This window comes from Protopterus annectens, chromosome 11.part0, assembly GCF_019279795.1.
Source record: "Protopterus annectens isolate FY-2018-M chromosome 11.part0, PAN1.0, whole genome shotgun sequence".
In the NCBI taxonomy this organism is placed as follows: Eukaryota; Metazoa; Chordata; order Ceratodontiformes; family Protopteridae; genus Protopterus; species Protopterus annectens.
In genome coordinates, this window is record NC_056745.1 from 1,454,193,269 (window position 1) to 1,454,217,379 (window position 24,111).

The window sequence follows — 24,111 nt, forward strand, 5'->3', positions numbered from 1 at the left end:
GCCGAACAAGAGTGGACCCAGGAATGAGCCCTGTGGGACACCACTTGTGACAGGCTTTGAGTCTGACATGGCTCCAGCAACTCTGACCCTGTGGGTTCTGTCACTTAGCCAGTTTGCAACCCATCTTGTGATGTTTGGGTTTACATTCAAGCTGGTGAGTTTTTCGATGATACCTGAGTGGGGTATTGTGTCGAAGGCCTTTGCCAGGTCGTATATAAGAGTATATATTATAACCCCATATAAGGGTATAACCCCATATAAGGGTTTATGCTGAAAATGGACGGTGTCCATAATCCCAGATACACACACACACACACACACACACACACACACACACACACACACACACACACACACACACACTCACACACACACACACACACACACACACACACACATGCAGTGGCAGACTTATATATGTAGGCCAAAAGTGGCACACACAGGAAGTTTTAAATGTGTAATCACTGGCATACTACTAGTGTTATCACATAATTCATAAACTCACAGAACATAGACTGTTTAAGCTTGAGTAACCTTGGAAAAGATGACTGAGAAGTACAGCAGAGAGAAAGTACAGTTTTGTACCTACCATAAATGTAGATGTTCGAGTGTAGACACTGCTGCAGTCATTACACTTGGGTTATCCTGCCGTCAGGCGGTCCCGCAGTCAGCCTGAGTTCCAAAGTCTTGGTCCGGTGTCGGTTGCTGTCACCTCTTCCCTGATGTCAGTGCGACAGGGGTATAAAAGATGCAGCCGATGCCATTTTCCTCAGTTTTTCTTGCCCCAGATTTCAGGTACCCCCAAAAAGGTAGGCAATGCAAATTGCTAATAAAACATACATATGAAAAATAGTAAAAAACTATCAGTTTCCAGCAAATACTCCCCATATGTAGTAAAGGGGAGAAGGCTTAGGTACGTACCAGCAAGGAAGAGGGGAAGGAGGGAGGGTAACCTGGACTGCAGCAGTGTCTACACTCGAACATCTACATTTATGGTAGGTACAAAACTGTACTATGTTCATCATGTGACACTGCTGCAGTCATTACACTTGGGTGGAATCCCAAAGCTGAGGCAGGGTGGATGGATCTATAAGGCATTAGGTGTGGCTATAAGGCCCTGCAGTACAGCAGTGGTAAAGCCTGCTCTGGATTTGGAATATAAAGGCAAGTGGTAATGTTTGGTGAAGGTATGTACAGAACTCCATGTTGCTGCTTCTAAGATATCCTTGGTATGCACTCCCCTGAGGTAGGCTGTTAAAGTGGCTGTTGCCCTGGTGGAGTAAGATCTAATGCTGCTAGGTACAGGTTTTCCATGGTGTGTATAGCAAAAACGTATACAGTGAGCTATCCACTTTGAAATAGTCTGCTTTGAAATGGCTTTTCCCTGTGCTCCTGCAGCGTATGCTACCAATAATTGCTCAGATTTTCTGAAAGCTTTGGTTTTGTCCAAGTAGAAGCGTAACTGTCTGTGGATGTCCAAGGAATGTAGTAATCTCTCCCCTTTGTTCTGTGGTTTTGGATAAAAGGTTAGCAAGTGAATAGTTTGGTTTAGAGCCACACTTGATATTACCCTTGGCATAAATGTAGGGTTAGTTCTTAAGGATACCCTGTCCTGGTGGAAGATGAGGAAAGGTTCCACTGCCATTAGTGCCTGTAATTCTGAAACTCTTCTTGCTGAAGTTATTGCCAGTAGCAGAGCAGTCTTCCAAGAGAGGTATTTTAATTCTGCTGTGTTAGCTGGCTCAGAAGGAGGTAAAGTAAATTTTTTCCAAAACAAAGTTGAGGTCCCAAGTTGATATAGGTGCTCTATGGGGTGGTCTCATGTTTTTAGCCCCTCTGAGGTACTGTTTGAGCAAAGGATGTGAAAAAATTGGTGGATCCGTGTTGTAATGAGCAGAAATGGCTGAGGCATGAATCTTGATGGATGAGAAGGAGAGGCCTTTGTCCAGCATCTCAGTTAAGTATTGAAGTATCTGAGGAATGTTGGGGACACAAGGGTCAAGGCTGTGTGCATGGTTCCAGGCACAGAATCTCTCCCATTTATCCGAGTAGGCTTTCCTGGTACTAGGCCTTCTGGCCTCCAGAATGACATCCATAACAGCTTTGGAGAGAGGCAATGCTTGCTTGGTTAAGGAATTTTCCATGCAGCTAGATTTAAGGTCTTTAGCTGGCTGTGAAGTATCTGATTGTTGTGTTGTGTTAACTGCTGTGGGATTTGTGGCAAAATCCAGGGTAGTTCTTGTGCTAAAGTTCTTTAAGATTGGATACCAGTGCTGGCGTGGCCAGTCTGGTGCAATCAGAATCATCCTTGGCTCTTCCTGCCTGGCTTTTATGAGTACCTTTGGAAGGAGAGGTAAAGGAGGGAAAGCGTATACTTGTAGTTTTTTCCAGCTGAATGAGAGGGCATCCACTTTCCATACTTGTGGATGGTAGCTCCTTGTGCAGAATTTCTGTAGTTGGCAGTTCAGTGGGGATGCAAACAGATCTATGTCTGGGTTCCCCCATTTTTGTGCTATCATTCTGAAGATATTTGGACTTAATTGCCATTCGTGAGGATCCGTGATGTTTCTGCTTAGGTCGTCTGCCAGTGTGTTTTTCTCTCCTGGCAGGAATTGTGCCTGCAGATGAACTTGGTAGTTTAACGCTGTGTTCCACAAGGTCATGGTTTGTCTGCAGAGGGGGTAGGAGTGTGTTCCCCCTTGCCTGTTTATGTACCACATAACTGTGGTGTTGTCAGTCTTCAGTAGTAGTTGTCCTGGATGTAGCAAGTCCTTGAAAGCTATAATTGTATTTTGCACAGCTAGCATCTCTTTTTGATTGATGTGGAGATGTCTTTGCTCTGCGGGCACACTCACCCTGAATACATTTTCCTGCCATGTGTGCTCCCCAGGCGTAATCCGATGCATCTGTTGTTAGTGTTGGCCTGGCTGTGGGTTGAGTAAAAGGCTGTCCCTTGTTGAGGTGACAAGCTTGGGCCCACCATTGAAACTCCTGTTGAAGGCAAGGAATTAGTAGTATAACTGTTTCCAGATCTTGACAGCGTTGAGACCATGCACTCTTTAGGTACCATTGTAGTTTCCTCATATGCAGTCTGGCATATGGAATTAGTAGCATGCAAGATGCCATGTAGCCCGAGGCCTGCAGAATTTTTCTTGCAGGGAGTTGGGTCTTTGTTGCCATTAAATGAAAATACTGAGTCAGTTGTCCCTGCTTGTCTGGCGTGAGATAAGCCATCTGGGCCATTGTGTTCAAGCTGGCACCCAGGAATATTATCTGTTGTGAGGGCACTAGTTTTGATTTCTTTTTGTTTACTGTGTACCCCAGGCAACTTAATAACTTTTTTACGTATGCCAGATGCTTTAGAAGAATGTCTTTGATATCTGCTTGGATTAGGCAGTCGTCCAGGTAAGGGTAAATTTGAATTCATATTTACCTGCAAAATGCAATTACTGGTGCCAGGCACTTTGTGAAGACTCTGGGTGCAGTAGATAAGCCAAAGGGCAGTGCAGAGAATTGATAGTGCATTCTAGAAATCTGAGGTATCGTCTGCAGTCTTGTCTGATAGGGACATGCAGGTATGCCTCTTTGAGGTCCAAAGTCATGAGCCAAGCATTCTTGCCCAGCATGGGAAGAAACTGCTGTAGTGTCAACATTTTGAATTTCGGAACATCCAGGTAAGTGTTCAGAGAAGAAAGGTCCAGAATGGGTCTCCAGGCTTTGTCTTTTCTGGGAACCAGAAAGAGTCTTGAGTAAAATCCTTGGCCTTGCTCTTGTGGTGCTACCTTTTGAATAGCTCTTATATCCATGAGTGCTGTAATTTGTTTTTGAGCCTCTGCCCATTGATTTGGTGGCAGATTTGGCATTATTTTTAACCTTGGAAGCATGTGGTAGTGAAACCTGTAACCTTGAGATATGATGTTGAGAACTCATTTGTCTTTGGTGATGCAACGCCAATTGTGAAAGAAAAGAGCCAGTTTTCCTCCCAAGGGAGCTGCCAACAGAGAGCTGTTTGGCAGCCATGGTGGGAAGTCATTGAGACTGTTTTTTACAAGATTGAGTCCTGTCTTCCCCTTCTTTCTGGCCCGGTGTACCCCATTGTCTAGGTCTGTAAGGGCCTTGTGTCTGACCTCTACCTCTTGGACATCTATATCTGCCGCTTTGAGGTCTATCTGTGACTGGAAAGGACCATTTTTTTTTTGTTGGCCAATTTCTGCTAAAACGAGGAGGTTGAACCTGTAAAAAATCTTTGACCATTTTCATAGATTGTGCCTTATCCTCCATCTTTTTTAATACCTCCTCTGCTTTAACTCCAAACAACACATCCCGCTGCAAAGGTGCATCTAGTAATTTGGCTTAAACATGATCTCGTAGCGTATGTTCTTTTAAACAAGCATGCCTTCTAATGACAGAGCCTGTAACTGCTGCTCTACAGGAGGCCTCTAAGGAATCAAAACCACATTGCAAAGTATGTTTCCCACTTGTTCAGCTGCATGCAATAAATCCTGCATTTCTTTCAAATTAGGAGAATCTGCATCTGGAAGCATCTTTTGTTTCAACTGAGACATTAAAAATTGCTGATATTTTAGCATGTGAAACTGGCAATTCTAGGCTCTCATGGCTAAAGTTGCAGATGTATAAACTTTCTTGCCCCATCTGTCTAATGCTCTGGAATCTCTGTCAGGGGGGACTGTATTTTTAGCAGATGAGGCCTTAATCCCTTTGGGTCCCTGAGAAATAGTTTCAGGGTCAGCTACAGGGCTTTTGTATAGAAATTTGTGAGAGTCAGGGACTCTGTAATATCTATCAGGTTTAACTGGGGCTGGAGGTAAGGAGTCAGGGTTTAAGCTGGATTTAGTGTACACATCATCCACAATACCTAACACAGGCAGAATAGCAAGGGGTCTGTGTTGAGGCAATAAGAGGAAATCCCTGAGTCTTTTCTTGGATTCTGAATAATCCTGGCCTTCCCAGTGGAAATGCTCCCTCATGGAATGTAAGGTCTCCCCAAAGGAGTAGTCCTCAGGTGGAGAGGCTGATGGGATAGATTCCTCAGCATCCGAATCCTCATAAGGGGGTAAGGAATACCCTAGGTCTGAGGATGAGTCAGAGGAAATGGATACCTGGTCTGAAGATTCGTAGTCTGCATCTTGTCTGGGCCTTTTATCTGGGGGGGTTGGGACCCTCTGATCAGGGTGATAAGACCTTCGGCCATTTTTAGCATTTGTTTCTTTGGCATGGAAACCTGGCCTGGAGATTGCTGTGTCTGTTTCTTAGCTTTTAAGGGAGGCTTAGATTTAGCAGAGGGTTTAATAGTTAATTGGGTAGGCCTGAAAACACCCTCTGAAGCAGTGGAAAGTTCAGCTACTTTGGTTCCCTCTGTAGGATTAAGTTCGGTAATCTGAGTAGCAAGAGCATCCGAAGGCCCACCCAGCTCCACGTGGGAGTCAGAGGCGGTCTGTGATTCTGTTGAAGCGGTCGTCAGGGGCTGCGTAGGCGCCTCACTGAAAACCGGAGAACCGGCGACTGGCCTAGAAGAGGCCTCGTCGTCAGTCTTGGGCCTCGGATGCCTGTCCTTGTCCTTACGCTTTTTATGGATTCCAGTTGTCGGAAGTTCCGACGGCATGGTGTAATTACATTTTCTGCCAAAATAAAGTCGGGCAAAATCAAACCGATGTTTAATAGTGCGCTTGTTAAACCTAGCACAAAACTGACAACCAGTGACGTCGTGGTCTGGGCCTAGGCATGGGATACAGTAGGAGTGGAAATCCTTATGAGGTATTTGCTTCCCACAAGAAATACAATTATTAACTTTTACTGACATTGGTCTGAGGCAAGAAAAAGTTTCCCCAACGGAGTACTTAGCTTTTTAGAAGACTTTGGTTCTGGATTCAGAATGAAAATCTCAGGAGTCGGCTGACCGGCATTGGCGAACTGCTTCTGCTTTGGGCACCACGCAGCAAGAAATACTGAGGAAAATGGCATCGGCTGCATCTTTTATACCCCTGTTGCACTGACGTCAGGGAAGAGGCAACAGCAACCGACGCCGGACCAAGACTTTGGAACTCAGGCCGACTGCGGGACCGCCTGACGGCAGGATAACCCAAGTGTAATGACTGCAGCAGTGTAACACGATGAACATCAGGAGAAAGGACTGGGTAGGACATAAACAGTACAGGCAGAAAACACTATACCCAAAACATGCCTCTTGTATGAAATAAAACACTGAAAAAAGGACCTCATTTTTGTCAGAAGGAAACAGAAAGATAAAACAGAGAAAATATGTTAGTGACAAGTACCGACACAGAAATGTATCCCAGTGTGCTTCTTACGGCAGTTAATGTGAAAAGTGAAACTAATTTATTGACCTCATTTGCTCTCCATGGAATGCGTTACACAGCATACACATTTCGGAAAGGTGCAGTGGTAATGGGATAAGTATCAGTTTAAAAAGCAAGAGCATCTTCATAGAAGTGATACAAGTGGCAAGACTTACCATCTCCCAAATGTAAGGAAAAAGTCTGTCCCCAAAATATTCTGTTGCTTCAATGGGAAGCTGAGCTGGCAAGTTGTCAATTGAACATATCAAAATCCCACTGCCTTCCACACTGAAATGGAAAACATACGGCATAAATATAGATATACAGAAACAGAAAACATACGGCATAAATATAGCTATACAGAAACAGAAAACATACGGCATAAATATAGATGCACATAAACAGAAAACATATGGCATAAATATAGATATACAGAAACAGAAAGCATACGGCATAAATATAGATGTACAAACAATTACTTTCTTACTTTTAGTTCAGCTAATCTGTTAATATTTACATCCCAAAACTAATGCCCATACCCAGAGGTTTAATCCATGCTCATTTATCATCTTGAGCTTTAGTACTAATTATCTGCTCACTTTTTACATGTAAAGATTAATGTTTGTACCCCGTGGTTTAACCCGTGCTTACCTATCATGCGTGAAGTGCTGATCGGCATCGTACATGCAAAATGGCATGTCAATTGTAGTGCATTCAGTCATGAATTCGATCGAACCACCTGTATCAGCAGAGATGTCACATATAGCTAAAAATCTAACACAGAAAAAGATCCACAATTAAAGAAAGCTTTATCAAAATAAACTATATAATTATTTAAAGTGCAGAAAACTTGTTTTGATCATTTCAGTTTTATAAGCCTATGTACAGCAGAGTATTGTTTTGTTATAAAAAAAAGTTAGCTCTAAAAACATACATGCAAAAAAAAACACTAAAACAATTTTAAAACACATCTGTTACCACACATTCATCAGCAGAGGAAGTTATCTGAATAAAGAAGCATGTTAAAACGGGTACCTGTGAAGACCACCTTGCATACACTGTTTACAAAGCTTAGAACTGTGTTTAGTGCTCTTTCTTAAATATTTGTATTATTAATATTAAAACAGATTATACAGGTGACTGCAAACTATATTTAGACATCAGGGGCAGTTAATAGGTACAGTGGATATAAATAGTGTACACACCCCTGTTACAATGCCAGTTTTTTGTGATTTAAAAAAATGAGACCACAATAAAACATTTCAAAACTTTTCTCACTTTTAATGTGACTTGTAACCTTTACAATTCAATTGAAAAACAAACAAATCTGTTAGGGGAAAAACAGAGTCCTTTTAATTGATGGCAGGTGTGTACCCAAGAAGATTGAATGCTGTAATTAAATTAAAAGGTGCTTCAACAAAGTATTAGTTTAAGGGTGTGCACACTTATGCAATGAGTACATTGTACGTTTTTTACTTTTTATATTTTTCCCCTAACAGATCTGTTTCTTTTTCAACTGAATTGTACAGGTTATAGGTGACATTAAAGGTGGGAAAAGTTTTGAAATGATATATTGTGGTCTCATTTTTATATCACAAAAACCTGCATTAACAGGGGTGTGTACACTTTTTATATCCACTGTATAAAGAAAACCTTGCAGGAGAGTTGATGTCACTGGGATGCTCTTATACCTTCTTAACTATTTTCTATTAATACTTAGTTTTTAGAATAGTTCTGTTACAGAATCCTCCTTGTGATCATTTACTAAACAATGTAATAAAATGCTCATGTTCCATTAAAATAATTTTACATAAGTCAAACAAAAATTGGGGGATTGCTACCAAAGTCCTCACTGATTAATTTGAAATATTAAATATTTATAATTGCAAAATAATGACTCTTTTGGTGAAAGAGCAACATTCGTTGCAATAGGAAATACAACATAAACTTGAATTGACTTACCAGTATAACCTGTAGCCACTCTTAACACTATCCCAAAACCACACCCTTAAAGCAGTATCAGCACCATGCATCAGCAGACTGTTTATAAAGTAGTCTGATAACTGTGACAGCTCTGACATATTTGTGCAGGCTAATATAGCTAACTATCTGCTCTGTAGAAAAACAACCACTGGTCATCTTAAATAACACCCCCTGCTAATCCCCAGCCTCCAGTTCAGCTATACCAAGAGGTACACCTGACTGCAAACTCTTCAGGTGTCTGAGTAACTAAGTGAACCCAGGTTACCTAGGACATGGCTGAGTCTTTACCTCATTATTATTATTATTATTACTACTATTATTATTATTATTATTATTGGTATTATTATTATTATTATTATTATTATTATTATTATTATTATTGGTGTCATTATTATTATTGTTATTATTATTGGTATTATTATTGGTATTATTATTATTATTGTTATTATTATTATTATTATTGTTTCTGTTGACCTTGAAAATCTGACTGTCGGGAAAGCCCATTTTTAGAAAAGGCCCCAGGAGAAAAGCTCCACAGAATAAATATCTTTACATAAATTTATAGTACAAAATACAGAAATGTTTGACATAAAATTAATATTTGCAAATATGGTAACTTAGAAACAAAGTGGTTTAACATGTTGTTAAAACAGATTATGCATTTGCATGACAGTACAGTTGTCACCAAATATCCTCACATGAAACTGTAGTGTAGATTTTAGCAATATTTCACACAATGTTAATTCAGGTTTTTTGCGGATCAGTTGTAGTAACATATATAAATATGGTAATTGATATGTATGAATATTGTTTATACACACACACATCGAGAGTCGAGAGAGTCGAAAAGCAATCTAGTCTTAGGAACTGAAAGCATCGAAAGAAAATTGTTAAAGAATAAAAAGGAATAAATTGTAGTAGAATGAATCAGTAATGTAGATTGTGGGTGTGAAGGAAGGAAAAGAAGGAGTTCTAAGTCACGGCTATGATTTTGACTCACAAGCAGTTACAGGTTTTGGCCACTGCCTATTAGTACTAGAGCCTGCCTTTCTCCTAAAATGATTCTGGTGGATTGCTCAAGTCAGAACCATATCTTGCCAAAGTACCATTCAAATTCTGTACTGATCTCAACTGACCATTTGCAGACATGGCCTGGATAAATAGGATAATTTAAGAAATGAAAAAAACATATCTGCAGATACAAAGATATGCTAAAAAACAAATATCTATCTATCTATCTATATATATATATATATATATATATATATATATATATTTACAAATGCAAGAATATGCTACATTTAGTTCAAGAAGCAGTTAATGTCAGAATATGGATGGAAAATGGAGTTATGTTTAGCATCACTTTATTTATAAGCTACAGCCATAGTGACTAATATGGCTTATGCTCTTATGCTTCAGGGATAGTAGCAGATTAGTATAGAAATCGTAGCATATCAGTATATAGAGAGGTATGAAGACATTAGAAGAGGCAAGTGAGAATAATTTCAAGAAAGGTACAGTGGAGAGAAAACAAAGAAAATGTGCGAGAGGCGTGCAGAGGGAAGATGAGTAGAAAGGAGAAGCGTGAGAGATGCAAAGAGAAGAGAGAAGCAGGATGAATGAGAGGCAGGAAGTAAAGGGGATGGCAAGATGAGAAAAGGAAGGATGAAACAGAGACAAAGGGGTGTGTGAGAGAGCGGCAGCATTCATGTAACGTGACCTGAGTGAGTGCAGCTGCATTTTGTTGGATGAAGAGGTAGTCCTTGAGCAGTTGTCTGAAGTCAGAGTACTTTTGGACATCTCAGATTGACACTGGAATGGAGTCCCTTAGTTTGGGTGCTAGGATGGAGAATGCATGGTCAGTGCAGTAGATCTTATTTTTTGGAGTTAGTAGGGTGGGTTGAGATTGAGAGATCCCCCTAAGATTATATGTGGGGGTTTTGTTGAAAAGTTTATGAGTGGGGGGGACAATATCTCAGAAGAAAGGGCTTTATGAATTAGTGATCCTGGAAGGAGGTTGGCTCTCAAGTGATCCAGGAGTCATTTAGCTTTGGAGAGAGTTAAGCAGCAGTGTACATTATTTGGGGAGTTAGTAATGAGCTGGCAGATTTAACTGAAAATGGCTTGTAAAATGATGGCATTTTTCTTTGAGGCTGCAGCTATTATGGGTTGTCCATATTCAAGTTGAGATAAGAGTAAGCCTTTGCCTATGGCAGCTTTGGCCGGCTTGGACAAAAGAGGTGATAACTTAGTCACCCACAACAGCACTGTGTTGATCTTTTTGCATGTGTTTTGAATTTGTAGTTGAAAGTTAAGAGATTGGTCTTGCCAGATTCCAAGGTATTTGAAGGATGTGGTAGTTACTATGGTGCTGTTGTTAACTCCTTTAATATTAAGGAAGCTCTATGCTTTGAAATGGTTCCAAATAGCATTGTTTTGGAGGGACTGAGTATATATTTTTGGCCTATTAACCACTAGTTGAGGGTTTGGAGGTCATCTTGGAACTGAGTTTGCATAATAGAGTGGGATTTGTTTGACCTGCAGATGACCATGTCATCTGCATAAAGAATTAGAGGTATATGAGGATGATTAGATGGGAATTTATTGAAAAATATAGAACCCTAGGGGACTGCTTTATTAAGAGGAGCTATTTCAGAAATGGAAGCACCTTCTTTCACATTGGTGAGGAAAGCTACAAACCAAGTTTTGCATTATCACTAATACCTACTAACATGAACATTTTAAACTTAACATAATAATAATAATTAAACAATAAAATGGAACATTAAATAATAACATGGAACATTTTAAACTTATTCTTCGGAATGCTACATTTCAGATTGCTAATGTCTGGAATTACAGATATCCCCTGAAAGGCATACACTGAATCGTGCAGGTGCACTGCTGCCTGCAGGTATCCAGACATGCACACGATGCGGAGTGGAACTTAGACCAAAGTTTAGCCAGTTTACATGGTGCAAAAACTGAGTGATTCAGAAACAAGTCTGCATTAAACCCTTGTTTGAATAGTCATTGTACCAAGAACCTGAATTAGCTTGCTATAAGCCTGGAAAGCACTGAATCTCACTGAGTTACAGAAAAAGCCATGGGTCAGCAATTTTGTTCTGGAGCTCTGTACTTCATTGATATGAAGGAAACATCTGCTTAACCTCAGACAAGCTAAGTCCAAATTTGCACATGGGGTTGGGGTGTCACTTCAGCACTGCCAATCATCTAGAGCCAAGGTTCACACCACTGGGTGGCTAGCCTTGCCACGGATAAAACAAAATAAAAGTAAATTAAGTGAAGTAATTGACATATATGTAACTACTGTGCAGAAGGAACTTGAAGCTTAAGAAGAAACACACCTATCTGAACCTCCTGAGATCCTCAGATCACTGGTGCAAATCTTTCTACCTGGGACTGTGTAACTGAATGTAAAACAAACTGTCTGTTGTACGCTACATTAGTGCACTACATTTGCCAAGTTGTTTATCACAAATCCAGTTCACAATGATGTTATCCAAGAGAGTTGCAGGAGTACAGCTGCTGTACTGGGGGTTGTTCATTAATGTTATGTGACTTATATTTGATGCACAGTGTGGTTAGACATATGGTATATGTGCTTGGGAGAGTTGTTTAATGTGTGACTGTGGGCCACTCCCAGTCATAATGGTTTATAGCAGTGGTTTCCATACCAGCTAATCAATGTCTAAGCAATAATCATAAAAGAAGCATACAAAAGAGTATGCTGGAAAAACAAGAAAAGCTAAGTTCTCAGATGCTGATAATGATTTGCTCATTGAGGGTCTTCAACTCCAAAGCCAACAGCTCTTTGACTGTGACGCAGCTAATGAGACCTAATGTAACCATACCTGTTAAGACACGATGGTGGATATAAATGTAGTTAATGGTCAGAACCACTCATAGAATAACCAGTCATATGCAATGATCTGAGGAGGGCCACCAATATTATTTATGAGGCACAACAGCAGCCTGCCAAAGTGGCATGGAAAGTAGGTTGATGGGTGGAGGACCTCTGGTCAAACCACCTCTAATGTAGGTGGAAGAATATTTGGCATCTTTCAGGGTCACCAACACCACTGATAGGTCCAACAGTGTTGTGTTAGATGTCAGTGCTGAGGTTCATTGGGCACAAAGAATATATGTCGAAGATGCCACAGGAATATACTGTGATTTTTCATAAGCAGCACATGTAGTTCCTCCACTTTTCTTCTTCTTTGCCCTAGCTGTTAATGTTGACTGGTAATGCTGTACATCAGTTATTGCACAACCACTACTCTTTGCTTAAGGTACCCCAGTTACCTTTGTGGTGGAGGTGGAGCTATGTGGTATGGGCGGAGCTACGACTGCAACACCTCATTTACTAGTATATGCCTGTTAATGGGCTTTACTAACTCAGTTTGTTGTATTTGGCTGTATCCACAGTTGCCACCACTTGTGGTTGGAAGATCTGATGCCTCTGTAGATGATGAAAAGCAGGAGCTAGTACAATCAGTAGGTAAAGAATGTGTGCTGGCCACAGGAAATGTAACCATCCCTTACACATTCCATAGACAGTCTCTATGCTTGCAGTGACAACGTGACACTGAAGTTGAAATAAAAATAATTTTTTACGATTGCAGTTCAGACAAAAGTAATGCCAGGAAACTTACACCATTCAAGGAGCATAGGTTACTGGGGGCACCATCATTAAAGACTGTGCACCACCCTATACTAAACATACATCTGGATCTGCAGGTACATCCATTTGGTAGGGAGAGACACATAGGGGGTAAGAACTGGGCCTCAGTGGAGACTTGGTTACAACTCTTCTCCTGAAGATTGTGTGCCACTGGCTGTAAGACAGAGTACATGCAGGGCCATCATGGAAGCATAGGATATTACCACCATAGACATGACAGTTTTGGTCAGACTGATGCAGGTTGGGCTGGATGACCTCTATGAGGACATGTCTCACATGTGTGACTGCTTTGAAAGACTAAAAAGTCACATACTGGAATGTGCCTTGTCCTCTGAAGGTCACCTGCCAAGCATGAAGCAGCATTCACTATGCCATTCCACTCGTACATCTTCAGATGATGGTCATTGTGGCCACAGATGACACAGACCACACTTACACTGCACTAGCACATCTATTGCTACATCAGTCATTGAGGTGTCTACACCTAGCAGGGGACATCTCTGGGGTTGTGACAGACATGGCAGTGGCATGCCTGGTGACAGATGTCAATCATACTCATGTAGCACACTAACGTCTAGCCAAGGGCATCAGGTAGTGCTGCATCTACTGCTGAGACTGTGTCTTTCCAGACTCACAGTCACATCACCACTGGACACAAGACATCACACACTTATTTAACAGTGGACCTTTGATGCACATTTTCTATAATGCCCGCTCCCTCATTATCACAGTCCATATATCATTATCACAGTCCATACACATACACACACACCTGCACTCTCCTACATCTCCTGCACCTTCTACATCTCCTACACCTCCAACTCCTCCTCCACCTCCTACATCTCCTCTGCACTCACACATCTCTCTGTATAAGGCATCCTCACATGTGCCCGTTCTCACCTGGGCAGATGATGATAACTGCGCCCTGCCCTTTGCACATTGTTACTTTGGTTGCCCATGTGTGATGTACAGTATGGCCAACCTCTATATGAATGATCACAGTCTGGTACCTGTTTTACTATAATATATCTCCTTTACTATGCTTTCCTGGAGCTGAAGCAGTATGCAAGCTGCTGTCTCTTTGTCAGTGCCACAGTGTGTTGTGTTCCACCTGCTTCTGTTGAGCAAATTCATTCCCTTCAGCTGGCTCCTACCAATGACTCCTCACTTGACTCCACCTCCACTGCCAGTTGTCCTGCATTGTCCTCCTCCTGGAGCTGGCCATCTTGCTGCATCTGTCTCTACAGTATCGTATTATGTAGCAACACACATACTGTGCCAGGATGGCACTGCAGGGTACCACCTGATGAATCCAGACAGTGAAAGTGTGCCTTCAACTGCCCAAACAAATGTTCAGTAATGTTCCTGGGAATGTGAATATGCAGAGCTGTACCCCTCTTGTGCTTCATTTTGGAGATGTCTAATAGGGGTCAACAGCTGGGTTTCCAGGGCATACCAAGCATCACCAATAAGATGGACTGGTAGAAATCACCCTTCCCATAATATTTATACAAGACAGAGATGTGTCATGTGACAAGACAGAGGTGCACCATGTGTGGGAATCATGGAAGCTGCCTGGGTATCCTGTCCATGCACTGTAGATGATAATCTGTGTATTAAAGACCATGTGGCAGTTGATGGAGTGAAATAATTTGTGGTTCACATATCACTATCCTAGTTCTCTAGGAGGGAGGGTTTCAATCTGGGTGCAACCTGTGGCTCATAGAACCACAGTGAAACAGTCTACATCACAGAAATTCCACAGGGTGGTGGCTCTCTCTTCTGTGGTATGTAGAAAGCTATATTCTCCCTAACATGCTACAGCATGGCTTCAAGAAACTCACGGATTGTTCACAAGGCACATGAGTGGGATACCCTTACTGAGTCCACAGTAGGTCATTGGAAGATCTTGTAGTTAGCATATATAAAGCCACACATACCTTGGTATCCACTCTGATAGGTAGTGCACAACTCTCAATGAGCTGAAGATGAAGACACCACATGCACACTGTGTCCTGCATGGTGTCCCTATTTACTCTGCAGTACTCCAGAAGGCCGGTGTCTTGTACTGCCTGTTAAGTTAACTGACACTGGATGACATGGCATCCCTGGGGGTTACAGTACACACTACTATTGCTTGTGGCTACAATTAGAGAATTTTGGAATTACACATTCATTAACCTGGTGGCAACCCCTTAAGTTTTTTGCAATTCCTACAACATGAACTTCAGGAATTAGTAGTGGTCAATTTCAATGTGTGTGTGCAGCTTAGCAGTGTGCCATTAATATGTTTCTGAATCACTCTGCCACCTTGATTCACCTTAGTTGCATATACCAGGATGTTCATATTAATTATCGTCCTCTTTACCATGTCATTATAGAGTCATTAGTACATATGATACCCCCTAAACTGCTATGCCACTCCTTGAATAGCACTAATGTCATAAACCATCACAGCCACTTGCTGACCAAATTTGCTTACCACAATGCTATATAAAGTTTTTTGAATTCCAGTCAAAGAATACTTACCAAATAGTGATTTCTCAAATAGTGACCCAAATATTTGTCTTTTGCATTATTTGTCTAGTTTTATTTTTATTTTATTTGTATTGATTTTATACAGTGATTTGTTTATAAAAATATCCACAATAAAGTTGACAATGTGACACTGAAGTTGAAATAAAAATACATTTTTACAACTGCAGTTCAGACAAAAGTAATGCCAATGTATTATTTGAATGAGATTTGTTTTTAGAAAATATCATTCCCCTGGATTTAATAAACTCCATGTAGGCACCATGTAGAGCCTACCTGGAATGTATCCATGTACACTGCCACAGTCTCCCCTCAGCAGCTCACCATGCATATTAATGATGGCACGCTGCCAAGGGAGAGCTAAGGAACACGGATATTGAATCAGTGTTGATTTTTTTTTAAAGGCATGTTTGCGTGGCATGGCACAGAGTGTGTCAATGCCAAGTTGTGCTCACATGTAGACAGCTGACACCTGCCAGACATCTTAATATAGAAACCAGATATAATTAATAATGACATTTTATGTTTATTCTTTTTTTTTAATTTTATTTGGCGTTTGTGTGGTGCGGTGCAGAACGCAGCTAAGCCCAGCAGAGCTCATACGTACATGGCAGACACCTGCCAGATATCTAAAAATAGAAACCGGATGTAATTGATTATTTATTTATTGGTTTGTTTAAGCGTGTTTGCACAATGTGGCATGGTGCTCAGGCCTTCTAACAAATAGCCCTGTGGTATATGTGAAGGTATACCAAATTTCTTAATATCCATGTAGCTTAATGGGTAGAGTTATGGCTGTATGTGTAGCAGTTCCAGGGTTCGAATACATGGAAGTCATAAGTAGTCTGTACTTTTTTTTCACGTTACAGACAAGATTTTAAAATATGGCTCCACTGCACTCTGCTCAACTGTGCTCAAACCTGCTAAGCACCACATAAACATGTTAATGGCTGCCAATGTTTGTGCAGTGCTCAGCTTCACCTAAACCATGATTGTGCATGCTTATGGGCTACTCAGCTCCACTAGGCTGGTTTCTCACTCTAAGCAATGTGGTGATTTTTTGAATGTTGCTCAATGATGAGCAAGGGCAGGAAAACAGCCTATATAAGGCACACTAGGTGGGAATTCTGCAGAAACCATTGGAGCCTATCATGTGTCAATATAGCTAGTGGTGTTGGAGAAGGTGTGCGCTTTCAGGTGCAGCGGTAGGGCATTCAGGAGTCCAGGGTCATGGTTGGGCTCCTTGTGAAAAACCATGAGGATAGGCTGCTGCAGGGTGCTTTCCAGGGCTCGGAGTAAAAGGCAGAGGTGTGGGACTGGCTGGCCAGAGAACTCACCAGTGTTACTGGTATCCCCTGCACAGGTGAACAGTGTCATCACCACCATGATGACCTGAAAAGATGAAAGAGTGGAACCTTGGACACCTGGGTCCAAGAAGCGAGGGCAGGGAATACCCCACAAGTATGTAAGTACTTTTTCCTCTATTTTACCAATATGTAATCTGATTGCCTGAAAAACTGGTATGTATAATGGTGTGCCCCTCCCCCAACAGCTGGAGCTGAGAGGGCTCACAGTGTTGGGTCTTATGCAGGGCGCCTGGCCAGGTTGGGCCATGAGAGTGGTGAGTATGGATGCATTCTGCCAAGTGTAGTGGAACAATCAAGAAAGAGTAAAGCTTTAACTACAATAAAGTATATACAATAAAGTCTGTAGTGCAATAAAGTTGGAATTAGAGCTGTAGTTCAATAAAGTTGGAATTAGAGCTGTAGTGTAATAAATGACTAATAACTGTAGTTCAATAAAAACAAGAGAATTGTCTTGTCATAACCATTGCAGTACAGCTGTATGCATTGAGTCTGTATGGTAAGGTTGCTGTAGTCAAGTATAATACTGTCATAGCTGTAGAATGCAAATCTAATGGCTGCAAACTGTATTGCTTAACTCATAGTACTCTTCAAGGCTTTCTCTAGGCCAATACCAGTCACATAATGCTTTTTCTTCCACAGACATCAGGGAATAAAGATAACATGGATGAGGTAGGCCATTCCACAGCTGGATATTGTGTGTGTGGACATCACAGATATTGCAAACCAATAACAGTAATATGTGTTCATCTGTATTGTTGAACGTGGAATAAAACTGAAGGAATATACAGAGTATGGCTGTATACCATGCATGTGTGTTATATTGGTACTGCACTCGATTAGAACACTGTAACAGTACTAGAATGTTAGAGGAACGTCCTGTAATTTGTATTGCGCATTTCATAGCATGTTTCCAGTTGGTCTCCAGGCAAGTATTAGTCACCATTCAGTCAACAGGGCCTCAGTAACTCAGTCTTTTAAATTCCTTATACATTGAACATTTTACCACACATAGTCATGAGTTCGAATCTAGTGCTATGTAGCACTACATTTTCAGTATCAGTTATGTAATGATCAGAATTTCTCTCTCCCAAGAACACAAAAAGGTGATGGGTGAGTTAGCCCATATTATGTCCATATATTGTGTTTAGATCTCACAGATTTTACACTCAATAGCAAGAATGTGTGCATCAGCATTGTTGGTTCAGAAATAAAACTGTGTAATCCCAGTATGGCTGTATCTCTTGCTTGTCCGTACTATGCTGCTGAAGTCAATTATTAATGTATTTGCAGATGTCCCCTGCAGTCACAGCTAGTGGGTTCTACTCCCATGTCAGCCAACTAAACCATGATGGCTGTCTAGGTTAATTACTGTACACAAACATGCCTGGCAAGTGTTATGATTTCTTGTAATGTAATTAGAACTGACTAATCCGTCTGTCACATGTTTACCAGATAAATTATTACCTGAAATGCAATGTATTATGAAATCTGTTTACAGAACACTCTGATAGTTATATAAGTCCACATTATGTGAAACCATTCTGAGTAGTTCTGTACCTGCATTTGCTAGTGCTTTCCCCTTATTGTCTCATACTGTCAACTTGAGAGGTATGTACGTGCTACAACAGCTATATGAGAATTATAGTCACTGTGATCACAACTGTCAGCACACACCTGTAGAAGTATGTATGCCGAGTGTTGTCAGGGATATCATTTGCAATCACACTAATGGAATGTTTTTCTGTCTCTCTCCCCACCCCTCATCTTAATTTATTTATTATTGTAACATATTATTATGATTTAATATAACGATATTTTGTTAAACTAACTATATGCTGGAAAATGTGGTTGATTATTGTTATGTTTTATTATAATTCAATATTAACATACTTTGTTAAGCTAACTGTTTTGCTGGCAGTATGGTTTACTTCACATTGGCATGCTGTTACCATACTAACTGTTATGTTACATTATGTTGTGTTGCACATAATACACATTAATATGTATTTGGCTTAATAAATATGATGTTCCATCCTGTTAATACTAACAATGGTTTGGTTGTTACTAACTGTAACACATTGCTTTACTTCATGTCCCACAGCACGTCAAGGTAGGCCGGTTCCAGCTGATTCCCCTACCTTGTCTCAACTGGCTGTGGCACCGGGTCCCAGCACATCTGTGACCCACACCAGTGGTGCTCCCTCTGCTGCCCCTGCACTACCTGTGGCATCAGGTTGTATCACTCCAAAGGATGGAGCCCAATCCCCCCTCTGGGAGCGGTGGCAGAGGGAGAGTGGTCACCTGTAATGAGCTACCAGTCCTGGTGCACAGGATAGTCCACCATGGCTATGACCAATGCCTGTGCCAGATTGAGAGCATTCTGGCTGACCTAGGGGGGCAGTGTCACCCTGGTGCCCAGCCTCCAGCACAGCCACCCTTGCAGCAGTGAGGGAGCAGTGTTGATAGTCCCATTGGTGGGGACTTGAGTCACCCTGCTGCTGCCTGGAGGCACATGGGACTTGGACTCCACAACACTCTCTCCATCAAAGGTGTTCACCCCTCTCATGTGTAACACACTGTCCCTGTTTGCTGTCTTGTCTGTTTGCAAATGGATCCTCACCTACCCAACTTACCTCCCCCACACATACCTATGTCCCTTCCCCAACATTCCACTCTCACCTTAAAAAAATGGGCACCTGTCCCACAAAAAAAAATATTGTCTCATACATAGCTCTTCATTTCACACACATGTCCAATGGACATGTGTAATTCGGGCCAATTGGTTTGACAACACAGTTATGTTGTCATCACCCCTCTCTCTGGAGTTTGAGAATCCAACTTCATCTACAAATCAGTCAAAGTGCACAGTTGTTGCTTTACAAGAAATGGATAGTTATGTTTCTTTCCTACACCCTTTCTGCACATCCTTCCCTGCCTTTCGATATGTTTTTCCCCCTGATTGCCCCCATTTCACCACCTTCCTATCTCCCCTTTTTTCTTTTCTTTATATTCTTTTAGCACAGAGCTGCACGGTGTGCCTCATCGCACACTTTCACTTAGCTCAGCTAAATAGAGCCATAACGAGTATATGTGTTTTCAACATTGTAAGTCACATGTACAAAATAAACACCTGTGTCATGTTTTGAACCTAATTCCATCACACCTGCAGCACACTGCATTAACCTGCCATGCCATGCAACTCTTCATTAAAAGTGGTAGTTTAAACAAAACATAGTAATTGCCAATTACAATCATTACAAACTGGAATAAACAGTAATGGAAAAAATGAGTGTAACATTGTAAGTCACATGTACAAAATAAACACCTGTGCCATGTTTTGAACCCAAGTCCATCACACCTGCAGCACACTGCATTAACCTGCCATGCCATGCAACTCTTCATTAAAAGTGGTGGTTTAAACAAAACATAGTAATTGCCAATTACAATCATTACAAACTGGAATAAACAGTAATGGAAAAAATGAGTGTACCTTTGATTCTGGTGCAATAGTCAGCCAAACACATGATAATGGATGTAACTGAGGCCTGTGATCGGAGGTAAAGGTGCCCTTTTATCTGCAACATGTAGAAAGTCACCTGCTATGGCATTCATGGCAAAATACATGTTCAACTGGGACTCTGATGCAGAAATACATCCATATAAAGTCATGCACATACTTATGGATGTAGAAAATGTTGGTTACAGCCTGTATGTGTGCACATATATATTGCAAGTACTGCAGTGACTCAGTAGCTCAGTCTGTTAAATGACTTGCTTACAGTACATTTTGCCACGCACAGTCCTGGGTTGAAATCCAGTGCTGTGCTGCATTACAATTACATTATTGTGAAGACAGCAATTAATGGATCACTAATACACTCTTTATCCACACAAAGCACTGCATATTAAATAGCCACTTTTCAGTGCATGACGTCACAGGCCTGCAGGTAGGGACACACTTCACATATCTGTATAGGAGTACAATATACTGCCTAGTACTCTGTTACTGACACATTTGCCTAACATTCGTACCTTAAATACATGCCTTAATTGGAGTTTAAAGGGTACCTTCACCCTGACACTGCCTCTAAAACAGGGCTGACACAGCTGACACAGATACATCTACAGCTTGTTGTCCTCCAAAGTGTCCACACTTTCTGCCCATGTCTACTACATGCAGCAGCAAGTGCAGCCTGTGGTACACACAGCTCTATGTAAAGGTTTCTGCTACAGACCTACCCTCTGTGACGATGTAGTGTCCTCACCCCAGCAGTATCCATCTCAACAGCTATGAAAGTGGCCCAGGTCTACATGAATGCCTTATATGTTGCACCATGTGAACTATACCTGAACCTTTATCAGCTCTCATAATACGAAAGCTCCTATCATTGGAAAGGTCATGCAATGGTTGAATCTCAGCTGCAGAAAGGTGAAACCATCTGGAGGTGTTTTTCTTGGTGTTAATGGTTTGTCTTAAGTCCTGTTCGCAAACTCTTAAAAAAGTTTGAAGGTTGTTGTGCAATGGAGGGTTGAAACAACTTTCTGAGTGGCCTGGAGGTGTTCAAGACAGAATTAGCACTTCTGTCTGGGGAGTCATAGAGTTCATCATCAAAGTGGAATTTAAGGTTAAATTTTCTAATGAAGCCACAAATCAATCAGTAAATCAGGAAGATGTGCCCTTTGTGCTCATATGAAAGTAAATCCTTTACTTAAGACACTGATGTGGGATGGTGAAAAACTTATGTTGGTTAAATTAAAAACAGCACACTGTAGATCAGGAAGTGAAACATCAAGTACAGAAGAAATATTGTCATTAATTAAGGATGAAGAAACTGAGTTCTGTAATTGTTCCTCATGTGCATCCCCCTGCCTAGTCCTGAGAAACAATTGCTGCCTCTTGCTCTCCCCCTCTGCCTTTCCCTGTCCCCCTTCTTTGAAGGGTGAATATAGCAGACAGAGATCTGAGGGAGTGGGTGTCTTGAGCTGGAGATAAAAAAGGCTGTTGCAAATGAACTGAGTGGTGTACATCAGCTGATAGAGAGGTGTTAGCTGTAGGGGGAATATCTGGTGTAGTCACTTGTGAGTTTGAAACCATAGCAGGAGCCACAGGTGAATGAATGGAATCTGTTAAGGAGGAGGTGGTGGTGGATGGAAAGTAGACTTAAATCTGCATGGTGGAGTATTAAGCAGTGGGTATGCCATGTGCATGTGGTATTGACCCAAATCTCTTTCCAATTTGGACTTCTTTTTATTAATAACAACAGAAATGTGTTTAGGATAATCCCATTGTAGATCAATTGAAACATATTAAAGGTAAACCAAAAGGTATGTTTTCATGTAGCAAATGTGTATGTTGTGCTTTCATATGCACAGGCTCCACTTACCTATTTTCCCACTGCAACACCTTGATTACTTTCCAGAGACACTATGACTGTCACTCTGAAAATGTGGTGTACTCTGCGATCTGTGACTCCTGCCATTGTTTTTACATAGGTAAAACTTACCGTAAATTATCAGACAGGATTAAGGAGCATAATACAGCCATTCATTCAAAGGACGTGGCTAATGCTTTGAGTAAACACAGTCTTTCATGTTCTGATTTCTCTTCATTCAAATTTATTGTTCTGGAACAAGTTGATTTCTTCTTTGGAGACTCTAACATTCTACTTGAAGTTAAAGAACTTTGATGGCAGCTTTTACTTAATGCCGAAGCACCTCCTGGCATTAATGAGAATTTGAAATTAAGATGTGCGTTACGATGGCTTAATAGAACCCTCTGACTGATATGTATTCAGCATTACATGTAACAAACTTTAATGAGAACTTTTGCTTTACTGTTCTACTGTAATCAATATTTGGCTTCTTTTTTGCAAAGGATTTATTGATTACACTGCATTATATGTTTTTCAGTAATTATTCTCAGGTAATATTTTTATTGACTATTCTCCATGATTCTAGTGTTTCCATTTGTTCATATATTCTATGCAACCACTGGTTTCATTTTGCACGTACAGGACTGCATTGGTCTTTTATTACTGTCTTCCTATTGGTTTCTTCACCATGAGCTCAACACTCCTTTGTTTACTATGGATATTAAGGATGTTATTTTCATAGTTCTATACTTTTACGTTACATGAACATTTTTTTTTATTATGTTTTACTTTTTTCTTTATCTTGACACTAGTAACCTTCTATTTTACTGACCTCCACAACCTGCTTGAACTCCATTTACTTTATAGCTAGCATTTACAATTACCAATATTGTCTCCCGGCATATTTTAGCACCCATACGTTATTTTATTTTGTGCCTGACAAAACTGTAAACAATGTGCCTTACAATGGAATTTTAAATTATAGTTTTTGCTACATTTTTATCACCTATACGCTAAGTATGCATAATAAAACTTCAAGCACATGTGTTGCTTACCAGCAGACTTGACACTTCTTATCACATATGACTAAACCTTATGCCATTAATGTATAACCGGACATCTGAGTTTAGTGTATTCTCTACCTCCATTTATTTTATATATATATTTTTGGGTCCCTATCACGTCATTGAAAACGCATTCTATTGAATGCGTTTTCAGCGAACTAAAAAAAAGCGAATAGGCAAAATAGCGAAGCGGCTTTTCAGTGAATTCATTCCCTGGGAAAGAAGTCGTTTGGCCCCTTCGTTAGTTTGCCATGTTTTGCACTGTAGTGCAGTCTTGGAGTGCTGTCTCAGAGATTTCCTTATCTGGTATGGCTCCCGAATGTAAATGTGCAATAGTTACTGACCTTAGGGATAGGGTGCGGGTTAAGGTAAGTGCATATATAGTAATACATTTAGCGTACACCTTAGGGTTAGAAGTAGGGTTTAGTTAAGTGTCTATATGTTTACTTTTTGGGGAGGTTAGACATAGGGTTAAGTTAGGTGGATATATGTTTTAAACTGTTTCCTTTTTTATTTTGGGTTAGAAGTAGGGTTAAGGTAGGTGTGTTTGTGTTGTAACTGTTTACTTTTTTTTTTTTTTGGTTGGAACAGCGATTTCTTTCCCTATGAAAGAAATCACTGTTCTGAGCTGTCAATATTTTCAGCTTTCAGTGAATTAGGGTTGATCAATCATCGTTCGCTGTTTTCAGCGTTCGATGATCTGTTATAGACCCATATTTTTTACTAGTTTTGATATATTTTCCTACACTTACAGTGCTAATTATATGC

General features: G+C 40.7%; 1 protein-coding gene across 6 annotated transcripts in view; it reads right to left on the bottom strand.

Annotated features, from left to right (window-relative positions):
- Positions 1 to 24,111, bottom strand: part of LOC122815900 (alpha-aminoadipic semialdehyde synthase, mitochondrial-like) — a 1,133,057-nt gene that overhangs the window by 422,621 nt on the left and 686,325 nt on the right. For all 6 annotated transcript variants that reach the window (XM_044088750.1, XM_044088747.1, XM_044088751.1 and 3 more), the window contains 2 exons: positions 6,969 to 7,091; positions 6,494 to 6,605 (listed from right to left, as the gene is read on the bottom strand). In XM_044088750.1, the coding sequence (XP_043944685.1) occupies positions 6,494 to 6,605; positions 6,969 to 7,091 (235 nt within the window). The remainder of the gene's footprint in view (positions 1 to 6,493; positions 6,606 to 6,968; positions 7,092 to 24,111) is intronic.